At 30.2% G+C, this 18,101-nt stretch overlaps 1 protein-coding gene across 4 annotated transcripts in view; it reads left to right on the top strand.

The window, feature by feature from the left end:
- The window catches only part of LOC122511834 (protein scalloped), a 194,332-nt gene that overhangs the window by 964 nt on the left and 175,267 nt on the right, over nt 1-18,101 (top strand). The window contains exon 1 of one of the 4 annotated variants that reach the window (XM_043627340.1): nt 303-419. The exons of 2 other annotated variants lie outside the window; for them this stretch is intronic. Coding sequence is in view for 1 of the 2 variants with exons in the window: in XM_043627342.1 (XP_043483277.1) it covers nt 395-419 (25 nt within the window). In the remaining variant the exon portion in view is untranslated. Of the gene's footprint in view, nt 1-302; nt 420-18,101 lie in introns of those variants that run through there. One more of the 4 variants, XM_043627342.1, reaches the window with a different exon arrangement.

The raw sequence follows: 18,101 nt of genomic DNA on the forward strand, positions 1-18,101 counted from the left end.
GAATAAAAGAAAAATGTGTTGTTGAAAACAGTGACATGAGAGAGTGTGAGACGCCTTTGAGAATCGCGGGAAAAGGCGTATGTGATCGGGTTTCGTTTTTTAATTCCAAAAAGTTGGAATTGTTTTCAAGTTTTTGATTTCTTTATCGAAGAATTTTTGAAAAATTGAAAATTTAAGAGTGCAATAATAAGAAAAAGGTGAAGGTGTTTGTGTTTGTGATTTTGTTGTTTTGTTTATTCGTGAGAGCGTAGTTTTTTTTTGCTCTTTCTCTCTACATCTTTGAGAAAAGAAGAAGAGAAGATCGCGTTGGACTGCTCGGAAGAAGGCTGACGAATTTTTTTTTCGTTTGCCAAATTCGCGAGCACTGGACCACCACTAATTCTGCCCGATTTGGATGGATACCGTGCATTATTTTTGGAGTGAGTTGAATTTTTCTTTTTTTTTTTTTTTATTTTGTTAGCTCAGGTGAATTGGCTTCTCGGAAGTCCGCGGTTCTCAATGAGTGAGATTCGAAAACAGTGTTGAATTTCGCGACTCGATTTACAATGAGTATTTATTGTTTTGCTGATAATTTTTTCCGTTTACTTTTTTGATCGTTTTTTAGGAGGTTATTAGTATTAGTTGGTTCGAGTGGATATTTTTTAGAAACTTTGAAAAGGTGCGGAAAAAGTTTACAAAACAGAAAAGTTTAATATTTTTAGTTTTTGATAGTTTTTCATACTTTTGGTTTTTTATTTTTAACCTTCTTGTTAATAATTATTAACAAATAATTGTTAAGAATTTTTTTTTGTTTTTTTCAAACAAGAATTTTTTTACATGAAACATTTTTTTCCTTGAATACAAGTTGTCGGGAAGAGACTCGAAAAATATAAATATTGTGAATTTAATTTTTTTTAAACATCGTGTATTCTTTTATATATTTTTTTTTTTGCTAACAAGTAAATATGGTGATTCATGTGAAATATCGGTAAACAATACATTTTATTATGTTCACTTAATTCCTTGTACAAATTGTTTCGTGTATAATAAATTCAAACAAATTTTATAAACTTTTTTTGTCATTTAGTGAAAAAAAAATTTCTTATTAGTTTGATAAAAAAAATTTATTTTAGCATTTTAAGAAGGAAGTTAAATTTTTTTTTGCCGACGGACAAGTTGTGCGATGTGATTTTAAAAAGTTGAAATGACTCTATTATTGTCTAGTGACCTTAAAAATTTTCTTTCCTCTTTACTTCCTTTTTTTTTTATTAATTTTTGTCTAATATTCAAGATTCAGGAAGTATTTTTGCGGTTACCGCTCTTAAAAGATTGAGTGAGGGCATTGGGGGGAGGGGGGGAGTCAAAGACATTTCCAAGAAGTTTAAAGTCGCGCGCAAAGTTGGCTTCGATGTCGAACAATGCACTTTCCCGTGGAAAACGACTTCGCGGAAAAACTTTTGTATTGTTTACTCTTATTCACTTGGAATCACACTTTAATATATCAAACGTTTCTCGATATTGTTTTATGCATTATTGATGTCAATTGATATACATGTGTATTTTTTGCCCCGTTATCAAATTTCTATTATTATAAGTTTATTATTTTATTTTTTTATTTTCTTCATTTTTATTTACTTTATTTTATTTAATAGTCAATTTTAATTATTTTTTTAGTTTATTATTCGGCGTTTAAATTAAAAAAAATAATTTCTATATTTTTCGAATTTTAAAGTGGGGGAGAGAATGAGTTAAGTAAATGACAGATTATTGAAGGCTAATTTGTCTTTCAGTAATTTTCGCTAGTTAATTATCGATTATAGTGGTTAATTGATTTCTTTTTCTTTTTTGGTGTATTTTTAGTTTTTATTCTAGTAATTTTTTGACAGTTAATTAATTTTTAGTGTTTTTTAATAGACGATTTTTTAAGTGTATTTTAACGATTGGCCTTTGTTTATTGTAATGTTTCGTAGGCTTTTTGCAGTATAATGATATTTTTTTTTCAAACAAATTTGTTCTGAACTTTTGGAACAATGTGAAATTAATCCGTATAGTTAAAAAAAATAGAAAATAGATATTCAATAATAAAATAATAATATTGACAAAAATAATAATGGTGATAATAATAATAAAAATAATAATAATGTTGATAATATTAATAATGATAATAATAATATTCATAATGTTAAGAATAAAATAATAAAATTGAATTAATCTTGGTAGCAAAAGTCAATTAAAATATTTTATTAATTAAAATTTTTAATTTGAAAAAAGTAGTAAATTTTTAATTCAGATCATTTAACACAAAAATATATTATCAATAATCTTTGATGATAAAGAAAATTATTTTTTATCAAATCAATTCCAATAAATTGATTCGTATAATTGTCTAAGTGACATTTAAATCGAAAATGAAATTATCGCAGTGGGCTATCAAAATAATTTGCCAAGCGCAATTGTGGGCATTACGTAAATTTAATATCGAATATATATGCATTTTATCGTTTAATTGCGATTTTCAATTCAATGGTATTAACATTTTTAATTAGGTAGAAATTTGTTTTTCTCATTCCATTCTCGAAATTGCGATGATTTTATATAATTCTATGCAAAATTTATATTTTTAATCTTCATATTAATAGATGGGGTTTATTTTTTTTGAGCAAGTAAAAATTTAATTCATTTGATTAAAATTTTAAAAAAGACATCTTTTCTCTATTAAAGTTTATATTTATGATGATAATAATAATAATAATAATGATAATAATAATTATTATTATTAAAATTATTATTATCAATATTATTATATTATTTTGTCATTATTATTATTGTTCTTGTAATTATTGCTTTTTATTAATATTATTATTATTATCACCATCACATTTTCTCAAAGGATATCAAATTGTGACAAAAAAATTTGATATCCTTTGAAAAACTGTGATTACATTAAATAATTAAAATAAAATAATTTTATTAGTGGATAATTTTAGAGAATAGAAATAGAAAAATTAAATTTTAAATTTATTGTTTTTATTAATAAAAATTACGAAAATAATAATCATTTATTATTATCATTAGGTATTTATTATTATTTATAGAACACTTTCTCTTGAATGAAAAAATTGTTTAACGGTTTATAATGACATTTTATTATTTTTTCTGGCGTGTTAGTTTAAATGGCTGCATCATTGCTGTCAAAAACTTTGTCGATTATCTTATCATTCGGAACTTATCGTTTATAACTGATTACACGTGCCACCGTTATGATTTTACAGGTGCACACGCGGAGAAAAGGAATAAAAAAATTCTCTTATTCCATTATTGAAATTGCGCTTTTAATTTATGTTCGTTTTTTTTTTCCTATTTTTTTGAAAGTGATATAAATTTGGAGTGAGAAAATTTCAATTATTTTTAGTGTGAATTTTTTCTTGATAGATTTTCTTTTCTTGGAGAATTTTTTTTTTCTCATCATCCTTTTTTGGTTTTCTATCGAAAGTACTTTTCAAGAGTCATTTTGCTAATGACAGTTTGCTCTTTTATCCAGTCCGCTGACACGCTGTGATCGTATCTCACTCTCCGTGACAGTTCCTAGACTCATTAAAGTTGCTCTTCTTTGCGATATAAATAAACGTGTGTCCTGCGGTTTGTACCACAACGAAAGAGAGATAGAAGAGAGAGAAAATGGAATTTTGCGTCGGCCCTGCACACATAAGTAGCGCTTTGCGCTCTCTTCGCTCTTTACACTGTGAGTCTTTCTTTACTCGTTTCTCTCTCTCTTCCCCTCTCTCCTTTTTCACTCTTGTATACCGAAGAAACTCTTCTCTCTCTCCCTTTCCCTTTTTACTTGCCCCTTTGGTTTTCTCGCAAAGCACACTTGCGCGCCTCTTACGATTTGCTCTCGTTTGCGAACTCGATTTTCGTAATTTGCTTTTTGGAAGTGAGACAGTGCCAAATTGTCAGCGTGCACTAAAATTACCGTGAAAGGTGTTCTTCCAACTTAGTCTCATTCTCTTTTTGTTATATCATTTTTCGCTATAATCAATTTCTTTTGCTTTTATTTTTTTGTATGTATAGATTTAAGAGTAGTTTGCAAAAATATTAAAATTATTCTTGAGAATTTGCCACATTCGTTTTTAGCTGTAAAAGTTTAGTTGAATGTAGTAATGCTATGAGTGTTGAACTCTTTAGGAATTAGTTACAAATTTAAAGGTGATATTTCTGTGACCTTTAGTCTATTAAGTAAAAAGAACAGTTGTGTTCACAAAAGAATTTTTTTATGTATTTATATATAATTAAATTCATCTATGCATTTCGTCGTGATGTTACGACTTTTCAGGACTGTAAAAAATGTGACGGTTTAAAAAATTGTCAAAAAAAGTGGAAATAGTACATAAATTAAATGATTAATGTTTAAATTACAATTATATTATTACTAAACAATACATTAAAATACACTCACAACATACATTTATACAAGACAATACAAATACATTTAAAACATAATTAAATTAAAAGTTAAATGGAATATTCTGCATCCTCTATCCTATAATATTAATAAAAAAGGAAAACTTGACATATCAGCAAGAGAATTTTGGAGAAAAATTAGAAAAATCAAGTCGAACTCAATCATTAATGATGTACAAACATAAAACGATGATAAATAATAAACGATTTGGATTAATTGAAACTAATTTAATAGCCAAAAGTTAGTAATTAATTTAGATACTAAAATTCATGCTTATTGTTTAGTTAAAAATAACTAATTATTTGTTAAATTCACTCTTATTTGTCAAAATAGGCAAAATTTCTAGTAACTAATTACATTAGTCAAATTTCACTATACTTAGTTATTTTTTACTAATTCAGATTTTAAGAGTAGGTTTAATAATTACTGAACTGCTTAACATATTTTTTGCGCAATATTCAAATTATATTTTCGATTTTGGTTATGAACGTGTAGAAATTTAAAGAACTGTTATCGGATCGTTTATATAGTGAAGTGACGTCGCCATGTCTTTTTATGGCGGTTGTCTAATAAGACCAATTATTGAATCACTGGGGCTTATCCTTATGAAGCACAATATGATCTTCAATGATGATGATGATGAGAAAATAAAAAAAATTATTTTCAGAACTCCGAAAAGACAATAATAGTTCATACTTATATAATAATGATAATATAAATAATTAATGCAATGAAATAAAACAATTTTCTCATTTTTAAAATCAGTTGAATAATAAAAAATGATAAATTTTTCCAAGTTGCAATAGTAAAAATCAAATACCGTTATAAATATTTTGAGAAATTTATTTTATTTTTATTTCTAAAATGAAAATGGCAAAAGTTAAATTCGAGTTTTATTTATATGGTTTAAAACTATTTATAAGAGTTGCTTTTGAGAGAACTGCTGTAGTTGTACCTTCATAAGGAAAGGCCTCTTAGAGTGATCATATGGAAAGACTTGTTGGCGACGAAAGTGGAGTAGAAAAACCGGTTTTTATTATCTATACCGTATTCATAATTTAATACCGCTTGATGAAGTGTCTGCGTGTGTTGACAATTAATTTGTAACAAAATAGCGATTTTCAGAATCAGTAACGCGCGCCTGTCTTACTCTCTCTCTCTCTTTCTCTCTCTCTCTCTCTCTTTTTCTCTCTCTCTATACATATATAGATATATATAAAAGTATACGTGTGAATATACAGAATCATTTCTGATTTTAACTGAACGGTATATATTTTGGCTCACGTCTTTATATTTCCCGAGTGACTCAAAGTACGAGTGTAAAACACACGTCACAAATGCGTGAGCGCATGAATGAATCTCGTAATTTTCTTCATTCGTAAAATAAACATATATTCAATAATGCATTTTTGAAATATTTTTTCTATTTTTAAATTGCGGAATTCTTTACTGTTTTTATAGCATTTTTTGTAGGTATGGTTCGAAATTGTGTCGATTTTATTGAGATGGTATACTTTTACCTCATTTTCAGGAGTGTAATTTTACCCTGTTTTGAGAAGTGTACTTTTTACCCCATTTTAAAATATCTCTGCCTGAAAATCCCTATAAAATATTTCAGTTTGATTGCGCAAATAAGAACATTAAATAATTACCGAAGCCGAATTATAAATAATAGAAGAATACTAGAATTGAAGTCAAGAAGTATTTGTTATGACTGTGGCTCTTCCATTCTCGATAGAATGTAGTATCACAAGTTGATTGAATGTAAATCTCACTACAATGAAAAAGAATGTTGTTTTGGTAAACTGGAAGATGAAATTTCAAAAAATGCATTATGTGAAATTTTATGTAATCCACAATGCGAAACCGTGAAGAAATTTTATCATTTTTGTTAAATCTTTAGTTGATAAAACAAAATTAATGTAAATATTAATATTTTTAAGGGGGGTGGGGGAATTTCTGCCTCTGCAAGGGACACACTTTTACACCTATTTGAGAAATGCACTTTGAAAAGTGTTCAAGTGCACCTTGAAAAGGGGGTAAAAGTACATTTTTAAAAAAGGATTCAAAGCAAAAATGGAACTATCACGTAATATGCGAGTGATTCCTAATTGACGGTAGTAATTACAGTTGACATAAAAATTAAAACATCTCGAGAGACACTGTTTGCGAAATGTAGCTATAGGTATATATATAGTATACGCATTAATCGATAACGAAATACAAAGTCGGTAGTCTGTGTAATCGTCTCGATAAGATATCGCATATGAGATAAAAAAATGGTAATATATAGATATATAACGGTTGATCAGATGAGTGAGGGTGGGGGTAAAAATCCAATAAACATTAGAAATGAGAGTCGCAAGTGGAGCGGAAACAAACGCGTCTAGGGAATCGCGTGGTCGGTCGGTATGCAGACGCACTACTGCAATGAAAATAGCATAGCGTGCGACGCATTATTTTGTAGATATAGGGGTAATATGGCAATATATACACTCGAGTGAAAGTGGAGTCTCGCACGAGCTTTCATGGGGGGTCGAATAAGCCAGGTGCTGAACTAACTCCCCATGATTTTCCGGCTACCGAACCCTCTCTCTCTCTCTATGATATAATCTCTCTCTTTCTCTCCTGATATTCTCTCTCTCTATCTGGTCATATAATCCTCTATGGACTCGGTCTCTCATACCCCAAACATACAATCGGGCACGCCATGTTTACGAATATATCAAAATCCCTACATGGTTCATGGTTATGAATATATTAGTATAGATTGGGTTTCTTTCGGGTGAGAGGGGGGAATTTTTATTTTCAAACACGTGCGACAATTATTGGTTGCAAAAATACCAGAAAGGTGCCAATTGATTTTGTGAATAATCCACTTCTCTTTTATCGGAAGAATTACTAGGGGAATTAACTAATTTTCCACTAAAAATGGTAAAAATTTAAACTTCTAAATATAGTCCATAAGACTTAGGGTCAGTTTCACCGACTCCGATTAAAAGTTAATCAATGATTAAACTCATTTTAACCGTTCATGATTGATCGGTTAAGGATCGGTATTGGTGAAATTGGCCCTTAGTCTATAACTTAATTAGCAAAATTTTGTTACTATAATTATGTTTAATTCGAACTATGATAAGTTGACTTTTTACTAATTCAAATTGAGGGACTAATATAACGGTTAATATTAAGTTACGTTAATCATTGATAAGAAAGTTTGCGCGCTAAAGAATAAAGAATATGGCTCCTGAAAAAGGGTGGAATATTAAAAAGAAGAAGAAGAAGAAAAATACGTAGCGATATGCGCGCGCGTTGGCTTCTGGCGCCCCGGTCTAGACAGGTCTTGGACTCACTTTTTTTTATGACCCTACACGCAGAGTGTGTACAAAAACCCGAACCAAAAGATCGAACTTGAGATAAATGAGAGAGAAGAGGTAGTTTTTTATATATATATATAGAAGCGAGAGAAACATCCTCTTTTTCACCCATACTCAATTCAAAATTAATCTTTTTTAAAGGCTCACTTATACACTGCGACGAAATACAGTAGAAACTTTCTAAAAATTTCATTCAAAACTTTCAAGGTCGCGCATAAAAGTTTTATGAATACTTTTTGGGGATGAATTTATTATTTATATAGTTTTAAAGTGTTAAATTTGTCAAGTTTAAAGTTCGAGTGGAGAATTTTCTCTCTCTGGGCGATGAATTATGTGATGTGTACAATGTGTTTCGTATTCAAGGTCCGCATGAAGTTAGCGTCGACGCTTAGTGTCAAAATATTTTGTTTTTGGCAAATTTAAAAAACATTGACATTTTAACACTGAATTTTCAAAAATCTTTTTATTTTTGTTTTTTTGAATTCGAAAGAAAATTTAAATATCCTCAAAATTAGATTTTGTTTAACAAAATAGAGTAACATATTTTTTTTTAAGTAGACAATTAGTTATGGCCACTTTGAAAAATTTATACTCATTCTGAAAAATGTTTCTAATTTCGCAAAAAATTTCTGCCCTAGAAGGTTTAAAATTAAGGACAGAAGTGCGTCCCAAGGGAAGTAATCCATTTTCGCTTTGTATAAAGTATTTAAAAAAAACTCTCTGCAAATTTTGTATAGTGGTTTTTGGGTAAATCAATTAGGATCTTAATTTACGACTATATCAGAATCCCTACATGGTTCGTGGTTATGAATATATTATCAAAGAGGATTTTTTCCACAAGGGTGTGGGGAGAGGGGGATTTTTGAAGTTGACTTTAATAATTGAATAATTTACGAATTATGAGTAACTTGTCCCGTCGAACGTCTCGTGAAATAAACATTCAAGTTTAAAGTTAATTTTCAGCCCCTTTTTTTTATAGGCTTGAGGCTACATTTCAGCATATAGTAATTTTACTACCTCTAACCCTTTTGCTTCCTCGTGGGGGGAAGCTTGTTTATTTGCCTTGGTCATCGAGGAAATGCTTTATTTTTTTAATCCCTGTTTTTGAGACAAATTCCTTTTTTGTCTCAATTTGATATTCTTAGAAAAACTGTGATAGCAAAGACTGTTTTGCTCTGCTTTTTTAAAGATGAAAATCAGATTTGTGTATGCGTCATGAGAGTATAATAATTGGATTAGGACGCGCAGCATCCGCTTAAATGAGATACAGTTACGAGTGGTTATGCTAATAAGAATAAATAAATAACGGCGATCGGTTCATAAATTACCGGTGACTAATGTGGGATTTATTGACTTGCTTTTGTATTTCCTCTATAGTGGATATGTAACGATTCTTTACGAGAAGGCAAAGTATCGAGTGTTTTACTTCACATGATTCTAGAGTCGATTTACTTTTCCTATATATAATGGTGCGATGGTGATTGAAAATCGGATTAGAGATTGCTGGAATATACTCTTCTTGATTGTATTTGCAATGGCCTTGGCACTATTTACAGTAGTCCATTAGTTGTATACGAGAGAGTAAAAGAAGAAAAAAATGTAATAAACCGCGACAAAAGTCGACGATATTATTGTGTACGTCGCGCTATATAGAGGAGAAATTGCTTCGTCTTTCATTTTCTTATCGTCTTCCTTTCACTGCGAGTTCTGCATTTCACTAAGTTCTTATATGAATTTTATACATTTTTCGAGTTATGCATTTTTACATTCTCATTTTTCTTTATGCTATACTTGGACTGCTAATCTGCCCGCGACGAGATGAAGATCCTGCGGATTAGCGAGTAAGGGATTAAGTCTTTTAAGGATTTCGTTTAGAAATCTCTTCTTTTATGTGTGTATATTGAGCGGAAATGAAAACGCATCGATCGAATGATAAGACTCATTAATTTTTGAAATTAGAGAAATGATTTTTAGCTACCGTGCCAGTAGGGAAGAAGTATTTTCGAATTAACACCGAGTGTTAATAATTGAAATTCCCGTTCTCCGTGGAAGGATCATTGTCTCGTATTAAACACGAAGATATAATACTTATTGAAATTGTTGGTTGAGTTTTAGATGCGTATAATTCTCGGTGTAGTGGTATATTGGCATATATAGTGTTGAAGGGAATAATCGGGTATTTGGAATGGAGGGGGACGATGATGATGATGCTTTGAAACCCTTCTTGCTGCCTTTCCCGCATATATAAGGGATCGTAGAATCGTGGTTGTTGCATATCCTCATTGTTCATTAAAAGCCAAGGAAATGACGTCGTTAAACGCGCCGCGAAATCGTTTCGTCCGGATGACCGGTATATTCGCAATTTCCATTTATCCAATGTTAATGCTTGCACCGCGCCTCTCTCGAACTCAGTGTGCTGCTCTTACGCGCAAATAACGTTTACCGCGAGAGCGTCTCGTAAACATCACCTCGTAACTGTAAAACCCGTTTTCACTATGGCGAGTTGCTGTGCCGCCTTGATTAGGCCGATCGTGTACAGTGCACATCCCAGGACAACAAACAGTTACGACGTTAAAATTTCATCGCAACTATCTCTCAAATTCCCTCTTTGGAAATTCATTTTCTTTTTGGAGAAATAAATTTTTTCCTTCACTGTTTTTCTGCAGATATCAAATCGAGACAAAAGGAATCAAAAATGTTACATTTTTGATTCCTTTTTGTCTCGATTTGATATCTGCAGTTTCTGTAATTTTTCGATTTAACGGATCGTCAGTCAGTAAAGTATTTCCGCGAGAAATATTTTTCAGAAGTGTTTCTCGTAATGCTAACAAATAAGTTTTACTCGGAAGGGAATAGAAATTAAGTCCAATGACCGTTGAGTATAGATTTCTTTATTGGCAATGTACGGCCCTGGTTTAGATGTCGTTTTCATCATCTTCATTATCATCATCATCAGCATCATCACAGGATAGAGGAGCGAGTCTCTCGCGGGCCAAAAGAATCGTAGTGGGTTTGGTTGGATCTTGGACGGAGGGCCGTCTAAGTATACCCGCGGTTATTTCTGGCGGGAGCTGACGCACACCATTTCTTTTCCCTCTCGTCACTACGTCCCTAGTCCAATAGAAGTCGGAACTCACTCTCTCTACCTCTACTTCTCCAAAAACGCTTTTACAAAATCACCCGCAGGCGCTTATTCGCCTCGCAAAGTTTAAGCTGTTGACTCTTGAAAATCTTCTTCTATTCCTTTTTCCCCCTCGTTTCTCTCTCTCTCTCTCTCTCTTTCTTCGGCACTACAACTCTCTTTTCATTACTCTCAAGTTTCTCGAAATGCTTAATTACCCTCCTTAGATGTCATTAACTTGGGGATCGATTTCAGACTTTGACAACTTGAAGACATCTCTCGTAACTCAAGAAGACACTTCTTTTTTGAAACTGAAATATTTTTTTGCTTTGAATATACACCCTCGGGGGGTTGAAAAATTTCTGCGTAATTAAAATTCTTGAAGTTAGCGTCGAATATTAATTTCCCTTTTTTTTTATTCATTTGAGTCACAGTTTTTTATAAGGATATGGAACAAAAAACGAATCATGTGGTGCTTTTCGGTTTACACTTATGTGAACTTTTTAAAATACAATTAGCGTGTAATAACAATTGTGGAAAAAAAGTTGCCCATTTTTCAAGCATTTAAATGTTGGTCATTAACGTGAAATTAGGTCTGATGTTAAACTATATCGTAAAATATAATTCACTCGGCGAGCGGGCACCCGTAAAATTGTAAATTTACTTTTGAACAGATGTACTTTTTTCATACAATATTTTAAAAGAGCGAAAGAGTTAACAATTGAATAAAGAATTTATCGAGAGTAGCAAATTTCCATTCACAATTCACAATATTGAGAAAATACAAAAGTATTTTTTTTCGTCAAATATTTTTTCATTGATACGCTCCTTAGCTTCGACGCTAAGTGTCCATATTTTGTTGCGCAGAACCAAAAAAATCAATTTAAATGCATTTTTATACAGCAATTTATTTCATTTTTATTTATTTATTTATTTATTTATTTACGATCGTAAACATAAGATATTGTATTGTTAATTTCTAGCTATAGGTTTATCGTTTAGGATTAAAATGAAGATAACATATTTATTTGTCTATAAAAGTAGAATTGTCCAGACTATAATTTTTAATACACATAAATAGTTATCGAAAAAAATTTAAAGTTTCCTCTGATATTTCTCCCATAATTCTGTGCGATAATTTATATGATTTATAATGTGTATATCCGCAATAATTTTGCGCAAAAAAAAAGATGCACACCGTACATAATCAACATTATGACGGACGTGGGCAGTTTTACTATATACAGATAATATATACTTGGAGAGAAATAGAGAGAGAGAGAGAAAGAGAAAGATTAACCTTTCGTTTAAGCCGATCACGCTTGTGCGGCAATAAAGTGAAAGATCGTGAAATCCGTTTACCCTGAATCACCTGTTACTCTTCGTGCGAGATTCGAATCTGCCTTATTCGGGAATCTCCGACATAATTCGTGTTCCATATTAAGCGTTTCGGGGACTCACGATCAGTTAACTTATATACGACACAACACTGTAAATTTAAGTGCATTTTAAATGCTACTTTCAGCAAAAAAAGAAAAAAAAAGAAATAACAGGGTTTATTGTGTATTTAGGTGCTCTCAATTGGGACACTAAAATTAAGAATTTAAACGCTTTGAAAGTGATAAAGAATCGTGATTTTGGCACTGAATTTTTAGTACTAGTGGATGCACCTGTGAATTGGTGTATTTTCCAATAGGCGCCTTGACTATTTGGGATGTTTACTGGCTAAAGGGTTTACTGATTGTATTTACTGATAGTTGCAGCTAAAATACCACCATGTTGTGCGGTATTTATTAATGTGCATCCGCATTTACTAATTAGTGCTTTACTAATAGGTGCATCTACTAATTGGTGTATTTACTATTAGGTGCACCTACTAATTGTATTTACTAATAGGTGTATTTATTATTAGGTACATCTACTAATTGGTGTATTTATTAATAGGTGCATCTACTAGTTGTAGATATTATATGTCAATGTAAGGTAAAAGTACCAATTATGGGACGCTATTTAAGCTAAACTAAATTTCTATGATAAATTTCTTGGAATCGGGAGTGTTAATATGAATAATTAGGGTATAGATTGAAAGATTGATATGTTATGAATAATATTTAGACCCTAAAATGGTTATTTTTCATGAAATAAAAATAATATTAATTAAATTATGAAACTCTGCACTGCACTAATTATGGGACTATGATTTCTGTATGTACGGGTGTCCCATAATGAATGTTCCTATTATGAGACATTTATTTAATTCAATAAGTAATTAGAATTCTATTGACTTATCCTAATAATTTGAATATTAATTATAAAGAATAAAATACAATAAACAAATTCTGGTTTAAAAAATAATTATAAAACTAATTTTTCTGGTAGAAAATTAATGCGAAAAAACTGAAAATATTTGAGGTTATGTTTGCTGTATATTTCCTGTGTGTCTCATAATAGGGATAGCAAATAATATGTGCACCTAATGTGGGACGGTAGTCTGACGAAAAACTTGGCTTACCTTAATTTAAAAGCTAAAATGCAAATAAACATTTCTTATTAAATTAAATGCTATACACAAATAATTATTCTTTTAACGTGTAAAATTTTTTGAAATAAGTAGAAATTTCTTATGACCAATTTTAATTGCATTTATTTTATTTTTTGTAATACTGTCTCATAATAGGGACAAAATTGTAAATTGTCCCATAATTGGGACCTTTACCTTATCTACTCTTTGGTGTCTTAAAGATCTTAGTTTATAGAGCGGAATTGTTCCTTATGTTTGAAGTTTAATCGATATGACCGTGAATTTATAAAAAGAGTAGGAGGAGATAAAGAGTAAAATAGGAGGACAAGAGAGTAAGATAGAAAGAAGAAGAAAAGGAGAGTAAGAAGTAGAAAAAAGAGAGAGAAGGAGAGAAGAAGAGAAGGATAAAAAAAGGAGAAGAAGAGAGTAAGATAGTAAAAAAATTAGAGAAAGATAGTAAGAAAAAAAGAGAGGAAGAGAGAGAGAGAGAGAGGGAGGATAATTTCAATGAGAGAAAAGAGTAAACGAGCACGTAATACTCGTGTAAAAAAAAGAATGGGAGTGTAAAAGGCATACACGGGCGTGGAAGAGAGGCCTTAGCAAGGGGGCCCTCTTGGCTTCTCGTCTGAGGTTATGAATAATTCACGGCCAAGTGGACGAGCCGTTGGGCCCTCGTCTTTTACCACCACGCCTCACACATTATCGTCCTCTCTTGTCAGTTTGTATATACGTGTTGTGTTGTATACTGATTCGTCTCTATATACAACTGAAAATTATTCGCTATTACAGCATGCACACACGAGAAGAGTGTGTGCACTTGTTTCGACATTTCTCGATCCTCTCTTTCATTATTCGCCTTTTTTTTTGTGTTCCACAACTTCTCTTATATTCTCCATCTCTGACTTTTGTCATCACCACTTTCATCCCATCGACATTTAAATTCTACAATGTGTCTCTCTCTTCTCTTCTCTTCAATTCTCCATAATATTTTTTTGTTGAGAATATTTTTCGCCTCATTGGCCAATTTTTTTATTCAAAATTTCAATTTTTACAAAATTGACTAAATTTTAAACAAAAAAATTGGAAAAATATTCGACTTACAAAATATTACTATATTTTAAAAACTGTTATATCAAAAAACTAGGATTTAGAGATAAAAGAGAGTAGATGAGAATATTCTTTTTGCCCAGTTTGTAGATTCTGTCTACAGATAATAGATTTTTAAAAAGGGTCTTGAAGTGACTTTGTATAGGCAGGTAGATCTGTTAATTTTTGGTAGTTTTCTAAATTCAAGCTGCGAAAAGTTGAAAAATAAACGAAATAGAAAATTAGGTTTAAATATATATTTGTCAAGGACGAGTCATCTTGATAAGAGAAACAAAGAAAGTAGCATTTTGAATTTTACAGTTTGCTCATCCATATGTTAGAGAAAATTTGTAGCACACGATAATAAATATATATTGTCCTGCAAACAATATACTATATGCGCAGAAATATGTAAATCGTTATGCGCATATGATCATAATATGCGAATAAGGAATCGTGTGTATGTCATCATTGAAAGGTCAACATTTTCAAGAGAGTGTACCAACGCTGTGTGCTTGTTACGATATGCATCATGCATTTGACAACGCACCATTTTTATCCGTGCATTCACCTCTCGGGACTGATTTTTATTTTTAATATTTCTTTCGTGATTCGATTATGAGGTTTAGTGATGGGTATTTTTGAAAATTAAATGTGAATTAAAAATTGAATTTCAAAATTAATTAACATTGAATTTTAAAATTAATTAAAATTGAATTAATACTGTAAAAAATAAAAAAAAACTTGGGGACAAAAAGTATAAAAAATATTAATTTATTAGATTAAGAAAATTTTTTGAAAAGTAATGAACTTAACAGAGGGTTGCAACAGGTCAGGGATTTTTAATAAAAGTACTAGAAAAAATTAAATGCTTAGAATTTATAAGAAAATTCTGAATTTTTGTGTCTCTTTGTTTGCCTCAAAAACTATGAAATTACCACGAATATAAAGTATTTGCATTTTTGAAACTTTTTAATTTCAATTCTGTTGAAATCAGTTTCAATTTTAAAAATTTTAACGCAATTCATTGAAAGAATTTAATTTTTCTTAATAAATATAAAAATTTTTCCCAGAAATTCAATTATTTTCAAAAATTAAAACAAAAATTCTCGTCAACATTTCAATTATCTTTAAAAATAGCAGAATTCTTCGCCGAAATTCAATTATGTTCAGGAATTTTTATAAAATTCATTGCAAAATTCAATTATTTTCATAAATAACAATATTTATCACAAGAATTCAATTATTTTTAAAATGGATAAAATTCTTCGCAGAAATTCAATTATTTTCAAAAAATCTGAAAAAAAATTATCAACATTTCAATTATCTTTATAAATGAATAGCAAAATTCTATGACAAAATTCAATTATTTTCATAAATTTTTCTTAATTCAAAATGGTTTTCAATATTTCTTTACATTGCTTTAATAAAATTTCCCAAAATAATTCAATTATAAAACAAAAATTTTGATAAAATTCTACACGAACATTTAATTATTGTTCAAAAAAAAAAAAAATTTACAAGAATTCAATTATTTAAAATAGAATTTGCATAATTTCTTTCGAAAACAATCAAAAGTTTAAAAATTTGGCATTAAATTCTTTGCAGTAATTCAATTATTTTCATTAATTTTAAAATTCCTTTCAGGGATTTAATTATTTTCATAAATAATAAAATCATTCGGAGAAAGTCAATTATTTTCAAAAATTTTAATAAAATTCTTTGCAATAATTCAATTATTTTTATAAATAATAAAACTCATTGCAGAATTTCAATTATTTTTAATACAATTATTTTAATCGACTTCCTCGAAAAGTGGTATTAAAATTCGTCGAACGAATTCAATTATTTAAATATTGTTAAAATTATGTATAAGAAACCAATTTTTACAAATATTCAATAAATTATCTATGTTTGCATTTAAATAAGTGAATTCTCGTAGAATTTTCTAATAAAAATTGATTTAAAAATTAATTTCGGTTAAAGTTTATAGACAATAATTGAATTTTGTAAAGCTTTAAAATTAAAATCATTGAAAAACTGAAATTTTCATATTTTTAATTAAAATTTCCATGGAATTATTTTTTTTCAAAATACTTAATTGAAATTTTTTAAAATTATTTCAAGGTTATATTTTCTAATGGATATTTTAATTGAAGAATTTGGTAAAAAAAAATTGTAGAAAATAATAAATTAATTGAAATGTTGAAAATAATTTTGAAGAAGTTGCAGTAACAAAATTCTTATAATAATGAAATAATGATTTTATCAAAAAGTTTGAATTTGAAATTTTGAGTTCATTCCCATGGAATAATAATGATTAAATATTTATTTAAAAATCAGGTTATTGGTGTTTTTGAATAATTTTACTTTTGAAGAAATTTTTAAATAAATGTAATGGAACATTTTTTTGAGTATATCTAATAATTTTTATAGTGAATCAGAATATTCTTTAGGGTCAAAATTTTGCCTGGAAGTCAAGGAATAGTCACACTGAATAAAAAATTTATTTTATTCAAATAACCGATTAATTGACAATTATCAATTAAATATTTAATTGAATCAATAAATAATATTTATTGGAATCAATTAAATGGTTCAGTTCATATTTTCTTCAAATACTCAAATTATTGAATCAAATATGAATTGAACCATTTAATTGCCTCCAATAAATATTATTTGATTCAAGTAAATATTTACTTGATAATAGTCAATTAATCGATTATTTGAATCAAATAAATTTTTTTTCAGTGCAGGGAAAAATGTAATAAAATTTTTGTGGCAACCCTGAAATAACCGTAAGTGTAATAATAGCGCAAATAGAGGTAGTACTGTATTTCCAAGTTAGTAAATTCCCCCTCGAAGTTTCATATGTGCGACAATTCTGAATAGTTGCGAAATTTCATTATATATCGAAGAAGAAGTCCTATTGGCCGGAAACGCCTCACGGGACCTTCGCTTCCTGCGATCGGAGTTAATTTATTCTGTCGATAAGGCCCGCTCGTTTGTGCGCGCACGCTGATTTCCCCCTCCTCTCTTTTTCTCCCTTTGACCATGTTCCACTTCCACTATACATGTGTGTATCATCGAAGAGGAGGTTTCAATAGTGTGTAGGGATTATTCTTGTTAAGAGAGACAGAGAGGTGACTCTTTTAACAGACTGTGTGTGAGAGAGAGAAATTCACGTGTATCTGTGTGTGTGTGTGGATTTTAGGGTGGGAATGGGGGAAAAGCGATGAGAAGTCGAGAACGGCTCGTTGCGCTATCCCAGGTATTCGATTTGGTATTTTTCTTTGTGAATCGCAGATAGTTCGAATTGTTCTGCAAGCAGGGCATTGATATATCGTCCCGCGGGTCCTTTGAGTACGAGAAGCCGGCTCCGAATTATCCTTCGCGAACTCTCACGGAACCCCTTGGAAACACCGGTCAATTTACCCGCGAGAGACTCTCTGTCCTTGGCCTGTTGCACTGTCTCTTTTACCCCCTCCCCCTTCCTCCTCTTTTCTTTTGTTTTTTTAGCCCTTTAGTGAAAGCCCGCAAGGTTTAGCGGTGTTT

This window comes from Leptopilina heterotoma, unplaced genomic scaffold, assembly GCF_015476425.1.
Source record: "Leptopilina heterotoma isolate Lh14 unplaced genomic scaffold, ASM1547642v1 Lhet_90, whole genome shotgun sequence".
Lineage (NCBI taxonomy): Eukaryota > Metazoa > Arthropoda > Insecta > Hymenoptera > Figitidae > Leptopilina > Leptopilina heterotoma.